Source organism: Protobothrops mucrosquamatus, unplaced genomic scaffold (assembly GCF_001527695.2).
Source record: "Protobothrops mucrosquamatus isolate PMUCROS unplaced genomic scaffold, P.Mucros_1.0 scaffold1386, whole genome shotgun sequence".
Lineage (NCBI taxonomy): Eukaryota > Metazoa > Chordata > Lepidosauria > Squamata > Viperidae > Protobothrops > Protobothrops mucrosquamatus.
The window spans coordinates 43,436-58,983 of NW_015387573.1; the positions used below are offsets into that span (position 1 = coordinate 43,436).

General features: G+C 43.8%; 1 protein-coding gene across 1 annotated transcript in view; it reads right to left on the reverse strand.

Moving 5' to 3' along the window:
- Nucleotides 1–6,756, reverse strand: part of LOC107292599 (galanin receptor type 1-like) — a 15,138-nt gene extending 8,382 nt beyond the window's left edge. The window contains exon 1 of the mRNA XM_015821710.1: nt 6,151–6,756. Within this exon, the coding sequence (XP_015677196.1) occupies nt 6,151–6,756 (606 nt within the window). The remainder of the gene's footprint in view (nt 1–6,150) is intronic.
- Between the last annotated feature and the right edge of the window lie 8,792 nt (nt 6,757–15,548).

The window sequence follows — 15,548 nt, forward strand, 5'->3', positions numbered from 1 at the left end:
GAAAATGGCGGACAAAAAAATGGTGGACAAAAAAAATGGCGGACAGCCTTGCTTGGCGACCCCCATGAAATGGTCGATCAGCCCCAAATGGGGTCCTGACCCACAGGTTGAGAACCACTGCCGTAAAGGCTACTTAGCTAGGGGACCAGCCAAGAACCAGCTTGGTGTAAGGGTTAAAAGTGCTGGATTAGAACGTAGGAGGCCACAGGAGTTAGCCCTGCTTAAGCCCAGAAGCCAGCTGGGGACTTTGGGCCACTCTCTCTTTCTTGGCCCTAGCCCCAACCTTTTGGGCACTAGGGACCGGTTCAGTGGTTTTTCCACGGATCGGAGGGTATATGGTTTCATGTGCTGCCTGCATCCCACAGATGGGGCCTCCTTTGTTTGCATAGTTTTTGGCAAGCTGCGGACCAGTGCCGGTCCACGGATTGGGGGTTGGGGACCCCTGTCCTAGGCAAGCCAGCTTGGTCTAATGGTGAAGGCACCAAGCTAAGAAACCAGGAGATGGTATGTTCCAGTTCTGCCTTAGCCCTGAAAGCCGGTTGATTGACTTGGGCCAATCACTAGGAGAAAGTGAGTTCATGAGAGCTTAGCCATGAAAGCCAGCTGGCTGATTTTGGATCACTCTCTTTCTCTGTCTCAGCCCAACTCAACAAGCAGGGTTGTTGTGAGGAAAATCAGAGGACGAAGGAGTATTAGATAGGTTCGCTGCCTTGAGTTGTTGATAAAAATAACGATGGTGGGATATAAATTAAATAAACAAAGAAGTGAATAGAACCACCTCCAAGCTCTTGCCAAGCCAACTGCAGGGACTTGTCCATGCAGCTGATAGGAGTCAAGGAGCCCCATTGTTGGACTTAAATTAAAATGATCCGAAAAACCAGAAAGACCAAACATTTAAAAGATGTTCAAATCCTGAAAGATTCCTGGGTCCAAGAATCCTAAAATCTTGCATGAGTTTTCATCAATGTCCTTCTTTTTACCCAAATGCTTGGTATTACATTTCTCAATGTGCCGCTCAAAATTCTTAGACATTGGTGACTTGATGGTCCATAACACCAGATAGTTGATCTGTAGGACCTTCTTTCTCCTGTGTAAATGATCATTTTCTGTGTGCTGTAATTCCAGACTTGTTCACCCACGCTCAGCTGTTATTTATTTTTTACACAAGGTCACCAGTAGAATGGAAAAAGGATGGCTCCTTTTTTTAAAAAAAAATAATATTGAAATTGTAGACTTGTAAAAGGATACTATTGCTTTCTCCTTCCAGACATAACATCAAGCTATTGCATATATGACTGGTTTCCCCAAATTTTATGTTTTTCTAAATGTTGATTTAGCATTTCTGGAAAATTGTACATCTTTACATCTTATTTTGGAATGGATATGTCATGCCTCAAATATCTAGTTTTGCAAGCTTCTTACTTTTTCAGTGCTACCTTATCTGGACAGGACAAAACCCCACACTAGCTAGCAGCAAAGAGAAAACTTTGATTTTGTAGCCTAGATATGATACCTTTAGCAATACTCCACATGGAGAATTTGCTTTTGTTTATGTCAATGTCCAGTGTCAATGCTGTCTTAAAAAAGCTATTCCCAAACTTCAGCATGGAGATAACACTGCCCCTTGAAATGGCCTCTGTGGTTGAACTTAAAGTAAGTAATCTTAAAAAACAGAAAGACGAGACATTTAAAAGATGTTCAAATCCTGAAAAAGTCTTGAAACCTTGTCCAAGAATCCTATGCCTGAGTTCTTATCAATGTCCTTCTTTTTACCCCAGTACTGTTTTTGGTGTGAAAGTTCTCTAAGTGACTTGAGAAACGATTTAGGTGACTACATGAAAATAATTTAAACATGTGCCTGATTGAGCCTGGATCTGGGTAAGATTTAAGAATCTAATTTTTGATGCTTTTCTTGCGTTTATTTATTAAATTTATATATTTATTAAATTTATTTATTTATTTTTATTTATTAAATTTATATACCGCCCTATTTCCCTTACGGGACTCAGGGCGGTGAACAGGCGATACTAAAAACCACAATAATAAATAAATAGTTTCTGTTCTAAGTTAACTACTCGTTGATCTTGTTAAGTATATTATAGGAATACGGCCGACATCGGCAGCATCAGTGGCCCTTGCTATATGCAACTTTTTTTCTCTGTTATTGTAAACACCAGTTGAGCATTTATTTTCGTAATTTACGTAAGATTGTCTAATTCTGTAGGCAATATTTTATCCATTTTTTTAAAAAAAATCGGTAAACTATTAAGAGGAGAAAAAGTGTATCCTGTTCTCTAACGAAATTTAGATTAACCTTTTGAAAACAGAGTTACTGCACTACTGTAACCAAGCAATGAATGTACTTAACCATTAGATCTCGGAGACTAAAGTACTTATGTCAGTTAATTAAAAGAAAATGCATCTATTAACGATAGCATTTATTATCTCCCTTGCTGGCGGGCTGACTCAAAGCGGTGACGCAGAAGGAAAACATTTGAATTCCTAAGTTACTACTGAGGCTGGAAGGAAATTGGAAGTTTACTGCATTTAGTTTAAGGCCCTCTGCTAAAGAAGGGTTCAGACCAAACCATCCCTCTCCTTTAGATACAGAGCCAACCCTGGTCTGGGAAAGCAAGGAGGAAAGGAATGATGTCGTATATGCCATGATGTCATCAAGCAAATGACACAAATGATGTCATTATGGAAACACATAACCCACACGATTGATGTAGTGTTATCACGATGCATCTGACATCACTGCAGCTATTACCAAATCAGGAGTGTTGGTGTTAACAAGTCTTGACCACTGGAAAACTGAGCTGATTTATTTCTGTCTCAGTGGCCGTGTGGTTGAATGCTCCAAAACTGATTTACTTTTTCTGTTTGAGGGGAAGGGGGGAGGTTTTCCAGCTTGGTTTCCTGTTGGAGGGAACCCTTCCTTCCTTCCTTCCTTCCTTCCTCCCTTCCTCCTTCCCTCCTTCCCTCCCTTCCTCTCTTCTTTCTTTCCTTCCCTCCTTCCTTCCTGTCTGCTTGGCTCCCTTCTCCTTCCCATCTCCTTTCTTTCTCCCTTCCTCCCTTCCTCCCTTCCTCCCTTCCTCCCTTCCTTCCTTCCTTCCTTCTTTCCTTCCTTCCTTTCTTTCTTCCTTCCTCCCTCCCTCCCTCCCTCCTTCCCTCCCTCCCTTTCCCTCTCTCTTCTTTCCTTCCTTCTTTCCTTCCTGCCTGCCTGTCTCCCTTCTCCTTCCCATCTCCTTTCTCCCTCCCTCTCTCCCTTTATTCTTTCCTTCCTTCCTCCCTCCCTCCTTCCCTCCCTCCCTCCCTTCCTTCCCGTCTCTCTTCTTTCCTTCCTTCTTTCCTTCTTTCTTTCCTTCCTGCCTGCCTGCCTGTCTCCTTCTCCTTCCCATCTCCTTTCTCCTTCCCTCTCTCCCTTTATTCTTTCCTTCCTTCCTTCCTTCCTTCCTTCCTTCCTTCCTTCCTTCCTTCCTTCCTTCCTTCCTTCCTTCCTTTTGGTTTGTGAACTGCAGGTTCCATTAATGGAATACTGATATGATAGCTTTGCAGGCTTCCCTGCCCCCATAATCCAGATAAACCAACAGGTTAAAATTGATGGGAGTTTAAGACCAATGGCATCCTGGAACAAGGGGATACCGGGCACTTCCTGGAGAAAGTGGACAGGAACTCCCATAAAGAAGACTTTTGACCTAGTTAACAACAGTGTGTGCTGTGTTACATTCAGAGATTTGATTGTTTGAATACACTTTGGAAACAGGCTTTACAGTCTGATGATAGCGAAATTGATTTATAAAGTAGTAGTTAGGTGCTCTTGGGCTTATGGAGAAGATTGATAGAATAGGGTGTTACTTATTAGATTTACATTCAACCTTTCACCAAGAGGGAAGGACAATGCTTATATAGTCTGCCCTGCAAATTTTCCTGAGTATTAGGAAGGACTGAGGCAGGAAGAGAAGCTGGAGGAAAGCCATCAACTGCAAAAGGAATTGGAGACAACCTTAATATGAAAGAAGCATTAAGGAGACAGTTGGAGAAACAATCCCATGGTCCAGAGAGAGAAGCAAAGGTGAGAAAGAAAGTCAAAACAACCCCCACCTTGATTCTGCTAGTTTAAGAGAAGATAAACGTGAAGAACCTTTTCAAGATTGGTATCAGCTCTTCAACACTTGGCCAGGTCAAAAAACAGACATGGTAGGGAGGTAAGTGAAAAGTGGAGTAAGTTTAATGTCTTTTCCTTTCTTCTAGCACTGCTTTCCAAACTTAGCAACTTTAAGACTCGTGGACTTCAACTCCCAGAATTCTGAATATCTGGCCAAGTTTGAAGACCCTTGTTCTAGCACTAACAAATTTCTTAAGCAAGGAAGTAGCCACTTTTCCTACACGATTCATACCAATAGACATTCATGGCATCTTAGCCTGGGAAAGAGCAAGGATCAAGAAGAGAAACTCCCTCTGAGGGTGGCTGAAAACAACTTGCAACCATTTGCAAAGAAATAAGTTCCCCTTTTTAGAGAAAATGAGGCCTCTATCAAGAACTAATTGGAACCGTGACAAGCAAACATCCGTATGAGCCTAAAACAACCCATTTCCACAAATTAAATATTAACCTTGATCACAAGAAGAAGGGGAAAAAAATCAATTAGAGGAAATTAGAGTAAAATGAGAAGGAGGGGTTTGCATTTCATCAAACGATAATCACACGATCAAATAGCATTATCTCCATCATCTGCTTATCATCTGAATACGGATATGTTCAGATTTTCTTTTCCCCCAGGTTTCTAAACGCTAAAAATTGTTTCTTGGATAATATGATTCTGGATCTTAAAACTAAGAAGGGGTCTCTTTTGCTCTTTCTGGCTCTAACTCTGTTACTTCGGTGTGTATGTATGGGCCTAGATGTAAGAAGGAATCATAGTGGTGAAATCCTGGGAAGACATTTAGGAAAGGAAAGATGGAATTTAGATTCAGAAGCTGCCTATCTGTTCTAGCAAGGTCAGTTTAGACTTCTGAATTTGTCTAGTTTTCAGCACAAACCTAGCAAGAGTGTGGAATGAGGTGAGTGTGTAGCTCAGCGGTAGAATAGATTTCATATCATGTGGAAATTCCCAGATTCAGCGGATATGAAACTCCTAGACTGTCATCTATCATTCATATGCATAGATGAATGGCCTGTGTTAATGATTAGATTTGTACATCATACTATACCCAAGTTTAGTTTAAACAGAGTTGGAAATATCCACTTTGGCTGGGGCCACACAGTACACTAAGCTATAAGTTTACAATCCACAAGAGCTGAGAGGCACTCAATTCAAGCCCAATGTTACGAGTAATGATCTGGCTTAGCTTAAGGTATGACCCCACGTGAAAGAAGAGCAAGAAAGATTATCAGGGGGCTGGAGGCTAAAATATATAAAGAACAGCTGCTGGAATTGGGTATGTCTAGTTTAATGAAAAGATGGACTAGGGATGATATGATAGCACCGTTCCAATATCTCAGGGGTTGCCACAGAGAAGAGGGAGTCAAGCTATTGTCCAAAGCACCTGAAGGCAGGACAAGAAGCAACGGATGGAAAATAATCAAGGAGAGAAGCAACCTAGAACTAATAAGAAATTTCCTAACAGTGAGAACAATTAACCAGTGGAATAGCTTGCCTTCAGAAGTTGTGGGTGCTCCAAGACTGGAGGTTTTTAAGAAGAGATTGGACAACCATTTGCCTGAAATGGTATAGGGCTTCCTGCCTGAGCAGGGGGTTGGACTAGAAGACCTCCAATGTCCCTTCCATCTCTATTATTCTATTCTATTCTATTCTATTCTATTCTATTCTATTCTATTCTATTCTATTCTATTCTATTCTATTCTAAAGTGATTTGAGGGTGGGTTTCTTGTGTCAAATGACCAGAGGATTTAACTCATCCTTGCTTTCCCCTTAGTTCAAGTCATGTATGGACTCTCAGGGATCAATTAATGACGAGAGAATATCTTATGTGCATGCTTGGGAGAAGTATACCATTGTGCTCCAAATCTTTCTCTAGCAAACAAAGAACTCCTGGAATTGAGCAGGGCTGGCTTAGAGCCTGGCTGTGCCAACTTGAAAATGCCTACCTCCCATTTCCATCCCCTCTTGCCCCATTGGTACCCACCTTGGTGTAGCAGCATGTGATGAGCACCAGAGGTAGCAGATAACCCACCACGAAGATGGTCACCTTGTACATCTGCTTGGCTCCGGGATTGCCAGGCCAGTGCTCCCAGCAGAAGGAGCTGTTGGGTGCCTGCTGGTGCCCGCTTAAAAGTTCCTGGTGCTCAGCCACCGGGATGGCAAAGAGGAGAGAGAGGAACCAGATGGCGCCCACCCCAAGAGTGGCATTACGTTTGCTCCGGATGCACAGGGAGCGCTTGGCGTGCACCACAGCAATGTACCGGTCCACTGACATGGCCACCAAGGTGAAGATGCTGACAAGCATGGTGGCCATGACGAGATAGTGCACCCACTTACAGAAAAAGGCTCCAAAGATCCACTCTGGCAGGGAGTAAATGGTGGCCTGGAATGGGACACAGAAGAGAAGGAAGGAGAAGTCCGCAATGCTCAAGTTGAGGATGAAAATGTTGGTGGCACTGCGGGATGGGCGTCCCCCTGGTGGGAGACGGCCAAGCACCACCAGCACCAGTGTGTTCCCCACCATCCCCAGTAGAAAGATCAGTCCAAACAGCACGGGGATAATCACTGTCTCTGGTCCAGCTCCCGTCATGCTTGGCCAACAAGTAGAAGCATTGGCTTGCTTGAAAACCATATCAGTGGTGCAAAAGGTGACATTGGTGGCTGCCTCCTCCATGGGGGCTCTCTTCAGGGGAGGTGGCCCCACAAACCCCCTACAAAGGTCCTTTTGTTACCTGGACATACAAAGCGGATGTTTACCACCTTCAACAACTAGGTTCGAAGAGGGGGTGGGTGGGGGGACCTACCTCTAGACTACCCAAGATATACGACCGAGGCAGAACTTTCCAGAAGAGGTACCACTACTAGTCATCTTCGTAAAGTAAGTTTTCAAGGGTCGTCGACTCTAGGCATCTTGAAGACTTGCTTTCCCCTGGTTGTTGCCAAGATCCATCAACTGGAGTCTCTCTGTTCATCAAGCCTTGGAGATAGAGAGAGGGCTGCTCTAAGCTGCTTCCAGCAATGCTGCCGAGAAAGCTTGTGAGCTGGGCTGAGAGCAGCTGGCTGAGATTTCCAGCTCCTCCTTTTTTCACTCTCTAGCTTGAGGGAGGGGAGAGGGCTCTTTCTAAGCAAACACAACACAACATATGAGTTTTCACACGAGATGCTTGAAAGCCCTGTTTTCTCCCCATGTTTCCGGGTCTCTGGTGCAAATCAAAACCCACTGCTAAAACTTTGTTCTGCGCTGCCATATGCATCCTTTAGAATAGATTAAAATAACAGAGTTGGAAGGGACATTGGAGGTCATCTAGTCCAACCCCCTGCTCAGGCAGGAGACCCTATACCCTTTCAGACAAATGGCTGTCCAGTCTCTTCTTAAAAACTTCCAGTGTTGGAGCACCCACCGCTTCTAGAGGCAAGTCGTTCCACTGGTTAATTGTTCTAACTGTCAGGAAGTTCCTCCTTAGTTCTAGGTTGCTTCCCTCCTTGGTGAGTTTCCATCCGTTGCTTCTTCTCCTGCCCCAACCCGTTTATTAAGTGGAGCTGAAGGAGAGTGGGTTTGCCCAGGATCTGAATGCCTTAATCCTGTGACTGGATTCACCCATTAAGCCAAATGTGGTTTAAATGACCTTGGTTTGGTGTGCAGTTACAATTCAATGGTCACTTTTGGAAGGGGGGGGAAGGACTACCCTGGAATCTGCGGGAGGCTCGCCTCACTCTAGGGATGTGCTCCCCTAGGTTAAGAGACGTGTAAACTGACCATCCCCAATGCTCCTGTCCAGTCTGCTTGATGATTTTATAAAGCTGGAGGCTGCTAACAAGGAAGTTGATATGGAGGAACAACACGGTCCCCTTAGCTGGATACTGGACAAAAATATTTCAATTAGTGGAGTATAAAAGCCTTCCTCCTTCATCTAGTACAGTGGTTCTCAACCTTTTTAATGCCGCGACCCCAACCGGTCGTAAGTCGAGGACTAAACCGGTCATAAGTCGAGGACTAAACCGGTTGTAAGTCGAGGACTAAACCGGTCGTAAGTCGAGGACTACCCAACCGGTCGTAAGTCGAGGACTTTCCCTGCCCGGGAGCGCCGCGCATGCGTGGTTCCGCCCCCTGTGCCGGCCGAGGGCATCGACCGTTCGCCGTCTCTGCCTCGTCCGGCTGGTGGTCGACCGGGTCGGGTTCCCTCCATTCCGTGGGCGGCCTTTTGGGGGAAAAAATGGCGGACAAAAAAAATGGCGGACAGCCTTGCTTGGCGACCCCCATGAAATGGTCGATCGACCCCAAATGGGGTCCCGACCCACAGGTTGAGAACCACTGATCTAGTAGGCAAGAAGTGTTTGCAAGGTGGCATATGGAATAATGAGTGTACCGCCAGAGGAAGATGCCACCTTAATATCTCAGCCTACTGCGATCCTCAGTCTGTATTTATTCATAAGTTGGCATTGTACAGGCCTTCTGTGTCCCTAGAGCTCTGTCTCTTTTTATTCCTAAGGGAAACAGCTTTGGGAGAAAGTGACTTCTGAAAACTCCTCTCAACTATGAAAGCAGAAAGTCTGAAATGAGGGTAGTTTTTCTCCTGAGTGGGGGAGGGGGTTTAACGCCCCCCCCCCCCTCTTTGCCATCAGGTCTTGGGAAATAAACTTTGGGCAATGATGGCTCAATCTGTTTATTCTGCTAGGACAGAAAAGGGGGGTGGGCATCCGCTGACAATATTTTCCACCTGATGCTAAACTTAGCTGCAACCGTGGGCTCTGTTTGCAAGGAGGGGATAAACAGTCTGAAAATATGCAAACCTCCAAACAGAACGGTAGCTATGGGGAGCTAACAACTGCGTTCTGTGCAGGTCTGTGACCTATTGTAGCCAAGAGAGGCCAGGGCCTTTTTTTCCCTTATTGTCCACCAAAAGAGCCCCTGGAGCTGGAATGGGACAATTCACCGCAGCCAACTCATCACGGCCAACTTGCCGTGGGACAATTCAACAATTCAACTTCATTTTAAAATCAGTAATTATTTCACTTTTTGTCATTCACATTTCACTTTGTTCCTCCTTTTGCACCCTTTCTTTCACGATTCTCTTCTACTATTTCTTTGATATTAGTGTAACTCTTATCCCTGCGCCGAGTTGTCCCACGGCAAGTTGGCCGTGGTGAAAGAACATCTCCAAAAAAACCCAACCCAACAACAACCAAACAAACAGATGTAGCCTGAGAAGACAAAGATGTGTTACTCTTCTAGGTTTCATCCTGTGTCTTTATGCATGCTTTTCTTCCTAGTGTAAAGAGGATGGCCAGATATTTCTGGATTGTGGCCAAGAAAGCAACAGGATAGTCTCGGGAGGGACGTTCAAGTCTAGGAAGGTTTGTCGTATGTAGTCCACTTGCAGGGGGTAGCAAGAGATAAATGCTTTCAATGAAATAAGGCTTCCTGAAATCATATATAGAGCATTAAGCTGCTCTCAATCATTAGTCATCTCTGATCCAGACATAATGTATATAGTTGTAATGCAGGGGTAGTCAACCTTGGCTCTTTTATGACTCGTGGACTTCAATTCCCAGAATTTCTGAGCCAGCACAGCTGGCTCAGGAATTCTGGGAGTTGAAGTCCACGAGTCATAAAAGAGCCAAGGTTCACTACCCCTGTTGTAATGGATCACCAGTCAGTGCTGGGACAAGAGACAGGCAGTTTAATAGCAAGAGCACTTAATATAATACACTGCTTCACGGTGCTTTACAGCCCTCTCTAAGCGGTTTACAGAGTCAGCATATTGCCCCCAACAATCTGGGTCAGTGGTGGCGAACCTATGGCAGGCGTGCCAGAGGCGGCACTCAGTGCCCTCTCTGTTGGCACACGCGCCACTGCCGCCAGCAGCAGGTGTATCAGGCCACCACTGCCATTTGGAGCAGGAGCCCCGCCCAGCACAAAGGAGGTGAAGCAAGCTCGAGTAGAGGTGGTAGAGCAGAGGTCACCAACCATTGTCGATTGGTGGACTGGAAGAAAAGGGAGGGGGAAGCATTTTACATGCATGCATGCGTGCACGGGGCCGTGAGCACACACATGCTGCAAATGGGGCGCAGCTAGTGCCTGCGTGATACTCAGTAGCCCTGCCCCGTTCTTGTATGGTGCAGCACCTTGTATCTGCACCCCACGGCACAGCCGTTTTTGCGCCTTGCAGCACGGTGGCCCATTTTTGCGGGGGCCCCCCCGTTTTTTGCCTGCCAGAGGCGGCACTCAGAGGCGCCTCCCTGCTCCTCCATGAGGGCACCACAATGCTGACGGGGCCCTGGTACTTTGCAATAAGTAAGTGGGTTTTGGGTTGCGGTTTGGGCACTCAGTCTCTAAAAGGTTTGCCATCACTGATCTGGGTCCTCATTTTACTGACCTCAGAAGGATGGTGGAAGGCTGCGTCAGCCTTGAGTCCGTCAGGATTGAACCCCTGGAGTGGGCAGTGAGTTAGCCTGCAATACTGCCTTCACTGTGCCACCAGGGCTCTTATCCCAACGGTTTTGGGATAATCGTGAGCCAATCTCCTCAGCCGTGGTTAGCAGTGTTGTGTATGCAGATCTCAAAATCCAGCTGACCCAAGGAAAAAAAAATGGAGATGTAAATTGGCCAAAATGCGGGGTGGGGTGGGGGGAGACTTGGCCAGACTGGACATCCCTGCTAAACATTTATTTTGTCAGGCACGATGTTGATCCACCTTCTCCTCAAAAAAATTGTTCAGGAAATCAGAGGACAAGAAATCTGGAAGCAAAAGTGCACACATGAACTCACATATGTGATACGCATATCAACAATGCAACAGCAGAGACGTTGAAATCTGTAACATAGAAAAAAAGATGAAAATGGCAGATTCTTACCTTGATATTGCTTGATATTTTTTTTTTACATTTATTACTGATGTACTGTATGGCACGGGAATAACTTTTGGAACCGCAGTTGGTAGCTGGTAGCCGTGAAATAATATACAGTTTATCTCCCTGGACAATTTTGTGGAGATGGCTGAAAAGAAAAATGCTACGGAAAAATCGACTTAAGCTCTCCAGCATCTCTACCGTTAGTCCCGATTACTGGGATAACTTTGCTTTGTTCCAGGAATCATCTAACCATTTTAGCTTGCATTTCATTCTACTTGGCTTTCTAGTCCTCCACCAGAAGATGGAGTTCCTGTAGTAGATCAACAGAAAACAAACTCCAAGTAATTTTAAGCTGCAGGTGCTTGACTCACCCAACGAGCTGATTGACACAATATTCAGGGCAGACAAAACAAAATTCCGTGCTGCTTTGCCCTGAGGAGATTGTCTGTAGGGAGCAATTGTAATCTTGGTCCACAAAGAGGTCCCTGAAAAGGGAAATAATTGTCCTCTTAATTCCACTTCACACCTTTGCCTTTTTTTTCTACACACTACCTTTCAACAAAGCTTCCTGTGTAGATTGTAAGAAAACAGCTCCTTAACATTAATCACCTGAAGGTTAAGGGGACGAAGTCCAGATTTTGTCAAGGACATCACACAGCTCTTTGACAGAACATCAAGACAGGTGTTTTTTTTGGGTGGGTCAACCTACAGTTTCCAAAACAAATGTCAATTAGAGAGTTACACACCTCTGCAAGAGTCTTTTAGATATTATTTATAAGCCTGAGTGCCAAGAGCTTGTGTTTCTGCAAAGCTTTTCTTCCTTTCCCTGAATTTGATTCTGGGCTCTGCAAAGTAGCATCGGGCTTGCTCAAATACCTGTTAAAATCACAGGGCTTGAGTGAAGAAGCGACTTGGAGTATAGTTGTTGCGGAGATGGGGAAACGGTCAAGTGGATTCTCCTGGCAGAAGATCAATTTTCAGAAGGCTCCAGAAGAAGACATGAACTGTAGAAACTAGGATAGGATAGGATAGGATAGGATAGGGTAGGGTAGGATAGGGTACGGTAGGGTAGGGTAGGGTAGGGTAGGGTAGGGTAGGGTAGGGTAGGGTAAGGTAGGGTAGGGTAGGGTAGAATTAGAATAGAATAGAATAGAATAGAATAGAATAGAATAGAATAGAATAGAATAGAATAGAATAGAATAGATAGATTTAGATTTAGATTTAGATTTAGATTTAGATTTAGATTTAGATTAGATATAGATATAGATATAGATATAGATATAGATATAGATATAGATATAGATATAGATATAGATATAGATATAGATATAGGATAGAATATAGGGATAGAATAGAATAGAATAGATATAGATATAGAATAGAATATAGGGATAGAATAGAATAGGAATAGAATAGGAATAGAATAGGAATAGAATAGAATAGAATAGAATGGAATGGAATGGAATGGAATGGAATGGAATGGAATGGAAAGGAATAGAATGGAATGGAATGGAATGGAATGGAATGGAATAGAATAGAATAGAATATTGGCCAAGAGTGATTGGACACACAAGGAATTTGTGATAGTGGCAAATATCTGTAGATCAGGTGTAGGATGAGGGTGTAGGTTCATTGTCCAAGCTTGTGGGTTGGTTTCCAAATGTTTGTTACCAGGCAAGGTAACATCTTCAGCAGAATTTAGGGGATGTCAGTGTCAGTTTCCTTCTGCTTACAAGGGCTTCATCTGGTCAGTAGGTCCTGTGATGGTGAGGTCACGTCAGGTGAGGGTAACCCCAGGACAGGGTCTTGTGATGAGTCTTGTGATGGATCTCGTGATGGGTCAGGGGTGCGTATGTCAAGTGAGGGTCTTGTGATGGGTCAGGTGTGGGTCACCAGTGAGAATCTTGTGATGGGCCTTGTGATGGAGAGTATGTCAGGTGAGGGTCATTGGGAGGTGAAGTGCTAGTTGTGCGTGTGTGGGGGCTTGCGACGTTACCTAGCCTGGTAACAAAATGTTTGGAAACCAACCCACAAGCTTGGAGAACGAACCTCCACCCTCACACAGGAAATTTATCTCCGATGCACAAGCTCTTAGTGTACATATAAACAACAAAGTGATATAATCATAAGGTACCAATAGGAGTAGGTAATAGTAAAGATGAGAAGGATAATAATAATACATGACCAAATATCCTTAGGCACAAGACACCATGTCCTAGAACAGTCCTGAAAGTGAGAGAAAACAGTTATTTCTCTGGCTTCGCACACATACACAAACACACAAAGCTCTCGTGTAGTCGATGTTGTTTTCCTTTGAGGTTTATTGGATCTGTATTTTTTGGCTCTACAAAACTTCTCCTCCCATTTCACTGCAAAACTGTATTTGCCCTCTTGGAAAATAATCTATACTTCATCCACGACTAGGCTTACTCATCCATGTACTTTGTCTCCTTGGAGCACATTGCTTACCGTTTGCTGATAAACAACATTTCTTTTTCTTTCTTTTTTGTATAACAATATTTATTTTTCTATGGGCAAATAAATAAGAGTGCAGAGAAGAGCAACAAAGATGATTAGGTGCCTGGAGGCTAAATCCAATGGTTGAGGGACTTGGGAATGTCTAGTCCAGGGGTAGGCAACCTCGGCTCTTTTATGACTCATGGACTTCAATTCTCAGAATTTCTGAGTCAGCACAGCTGACTCAGGAATTCTGGGAGTTGAAGTCCATGAGTCATAAAAGAGCCGAGGTTACCTACCCCTGGTCTAGTCTCACGAAGAGAAGGGTTGGGGTGATGTGATAGCATTCCTCCAGGACTTAAGGGGCAGAAAAGAGAAGATGGGATCGATCTGTTCTCCAAAGCACCTGAGGGCAAGAGAAGAAGTAAGAAGTAACGGGTGGAAGGCCATTAAAGAGAGAAGCAATCTAGAAATAAGGAGAAATTTCCTATCAGTGAGAACAATTAACCAGTGGAACAGCTTGCCTCCAGAAGTTGTGGATGCTCCATCATTGGAGGTTTTCGAGAAGAGATTGGACAACCATTTGTCTGGAATGGCATAGGGTCTCCTGCTTGAGCAGGGGGTTGGACTAGAAAACTCTAAAGTCCCTTCCAACTCCGTTATTCTGTATTCTATAAAAGTATTCTTTATTCTATAAATGAACTCTGTCATGGAGAACATACATGAAGTAATTGTTTGTTTATATCCTGCCTTTATTATTTTTTTCCCAATAAATAACTCATGGTGATAAACCTACTTAATGCACCTTCCTCCTTTTCACCACAACAATATTCCTGTGAGGGGAGATGGGCTAGGAGAGACGCCCAAAGGCACCCAGCTGACTTTTATGTCTAAGGTGGGACTAGAACTCACCATCTCCTGGTGATTGGCCCAAAGTGACCCAGCCAGCTTTCATGTCTAAAGCAGAATTAGAACTCACAGTCTTCTGATGATTGGCCCAGAGTCACCCAGCTGACTGTATACATCATCATCATCATCATCATCATCATCATCATCATCACCTCTGAGTGGTTTTTGAGTAGCCAAGATCTTTGCCCAGCCTTAAACAGAGATTTTGCAAAGACCCCATAGATTTTCTTCTCCCAAAGTTCATTTATTTCCTTGCAAACAGTGGCAAGGGACAAAGAATAGAATAGAATAGAATAGAATAGAATAGAATAGAATAGAATAGAATAGAATAGAATAGAATAGAATTATTGGAAATAGAACAGAATTATTGAAAATAGACTAGAATAGAATAGAACAGAACAGAATAGAATGGAATAATAACTTTATTGTCACTTTAAACGTACACTAACCAGCATACATTAAAACGAAATTTGATTGCATTCAGCTCTCCAAAAAATACCATTATGCATATACCCACGTACACACACATATTTTTTAGGGCACAAATCTTTTACTTCCCAAACAGGAGAGGAACGTGACACGTTAAGAACCAATTTGCTGGTGGCTCTTTTCCCAGTTTGATCAAACATTTCTTAGCGAAACCTGACAAGCGATGCTTGCAATCCACAACAACCGCGAAGAGCAGCTTGTGTTTTGCAGCCTGACTGCAGGTTCAGAGGACGTGGAAACAAAAGATTTGCTACTGATTTGAAACTGAATATTCAATACTTTCCTCTCCTGCTGCTGTTCCATGTGGGATCTTTCTCTTGAGGTTGGCAGTTCAAACCTTTTTGTGCCAGCTGTGACTTTAGTAGAACATCTGTAATTCCCCAGGCAGCCATTCACTAGATGATAGCAATGCTGTCTTCGGAGTTCTGGAAGGTGAAGTCTACACATCTTCAACTAACATTCTGTCCCAACGTTTGCTAAGATTCGCATCAATTTTCTACAGGAAATAAATGGAAAAACAAAGAACCGACGATGTATTGACCCATGCATCAATTTAGAAAGACTAAGAAACACTCCAATGTTTTTGCAAGTAAATAAGAGGCCATAAATACTTGCTTTTTTTTTTGATAGTATGTTTCTGCTCTGTTATTATTCCCTTTCAATGCAACTCAGGGA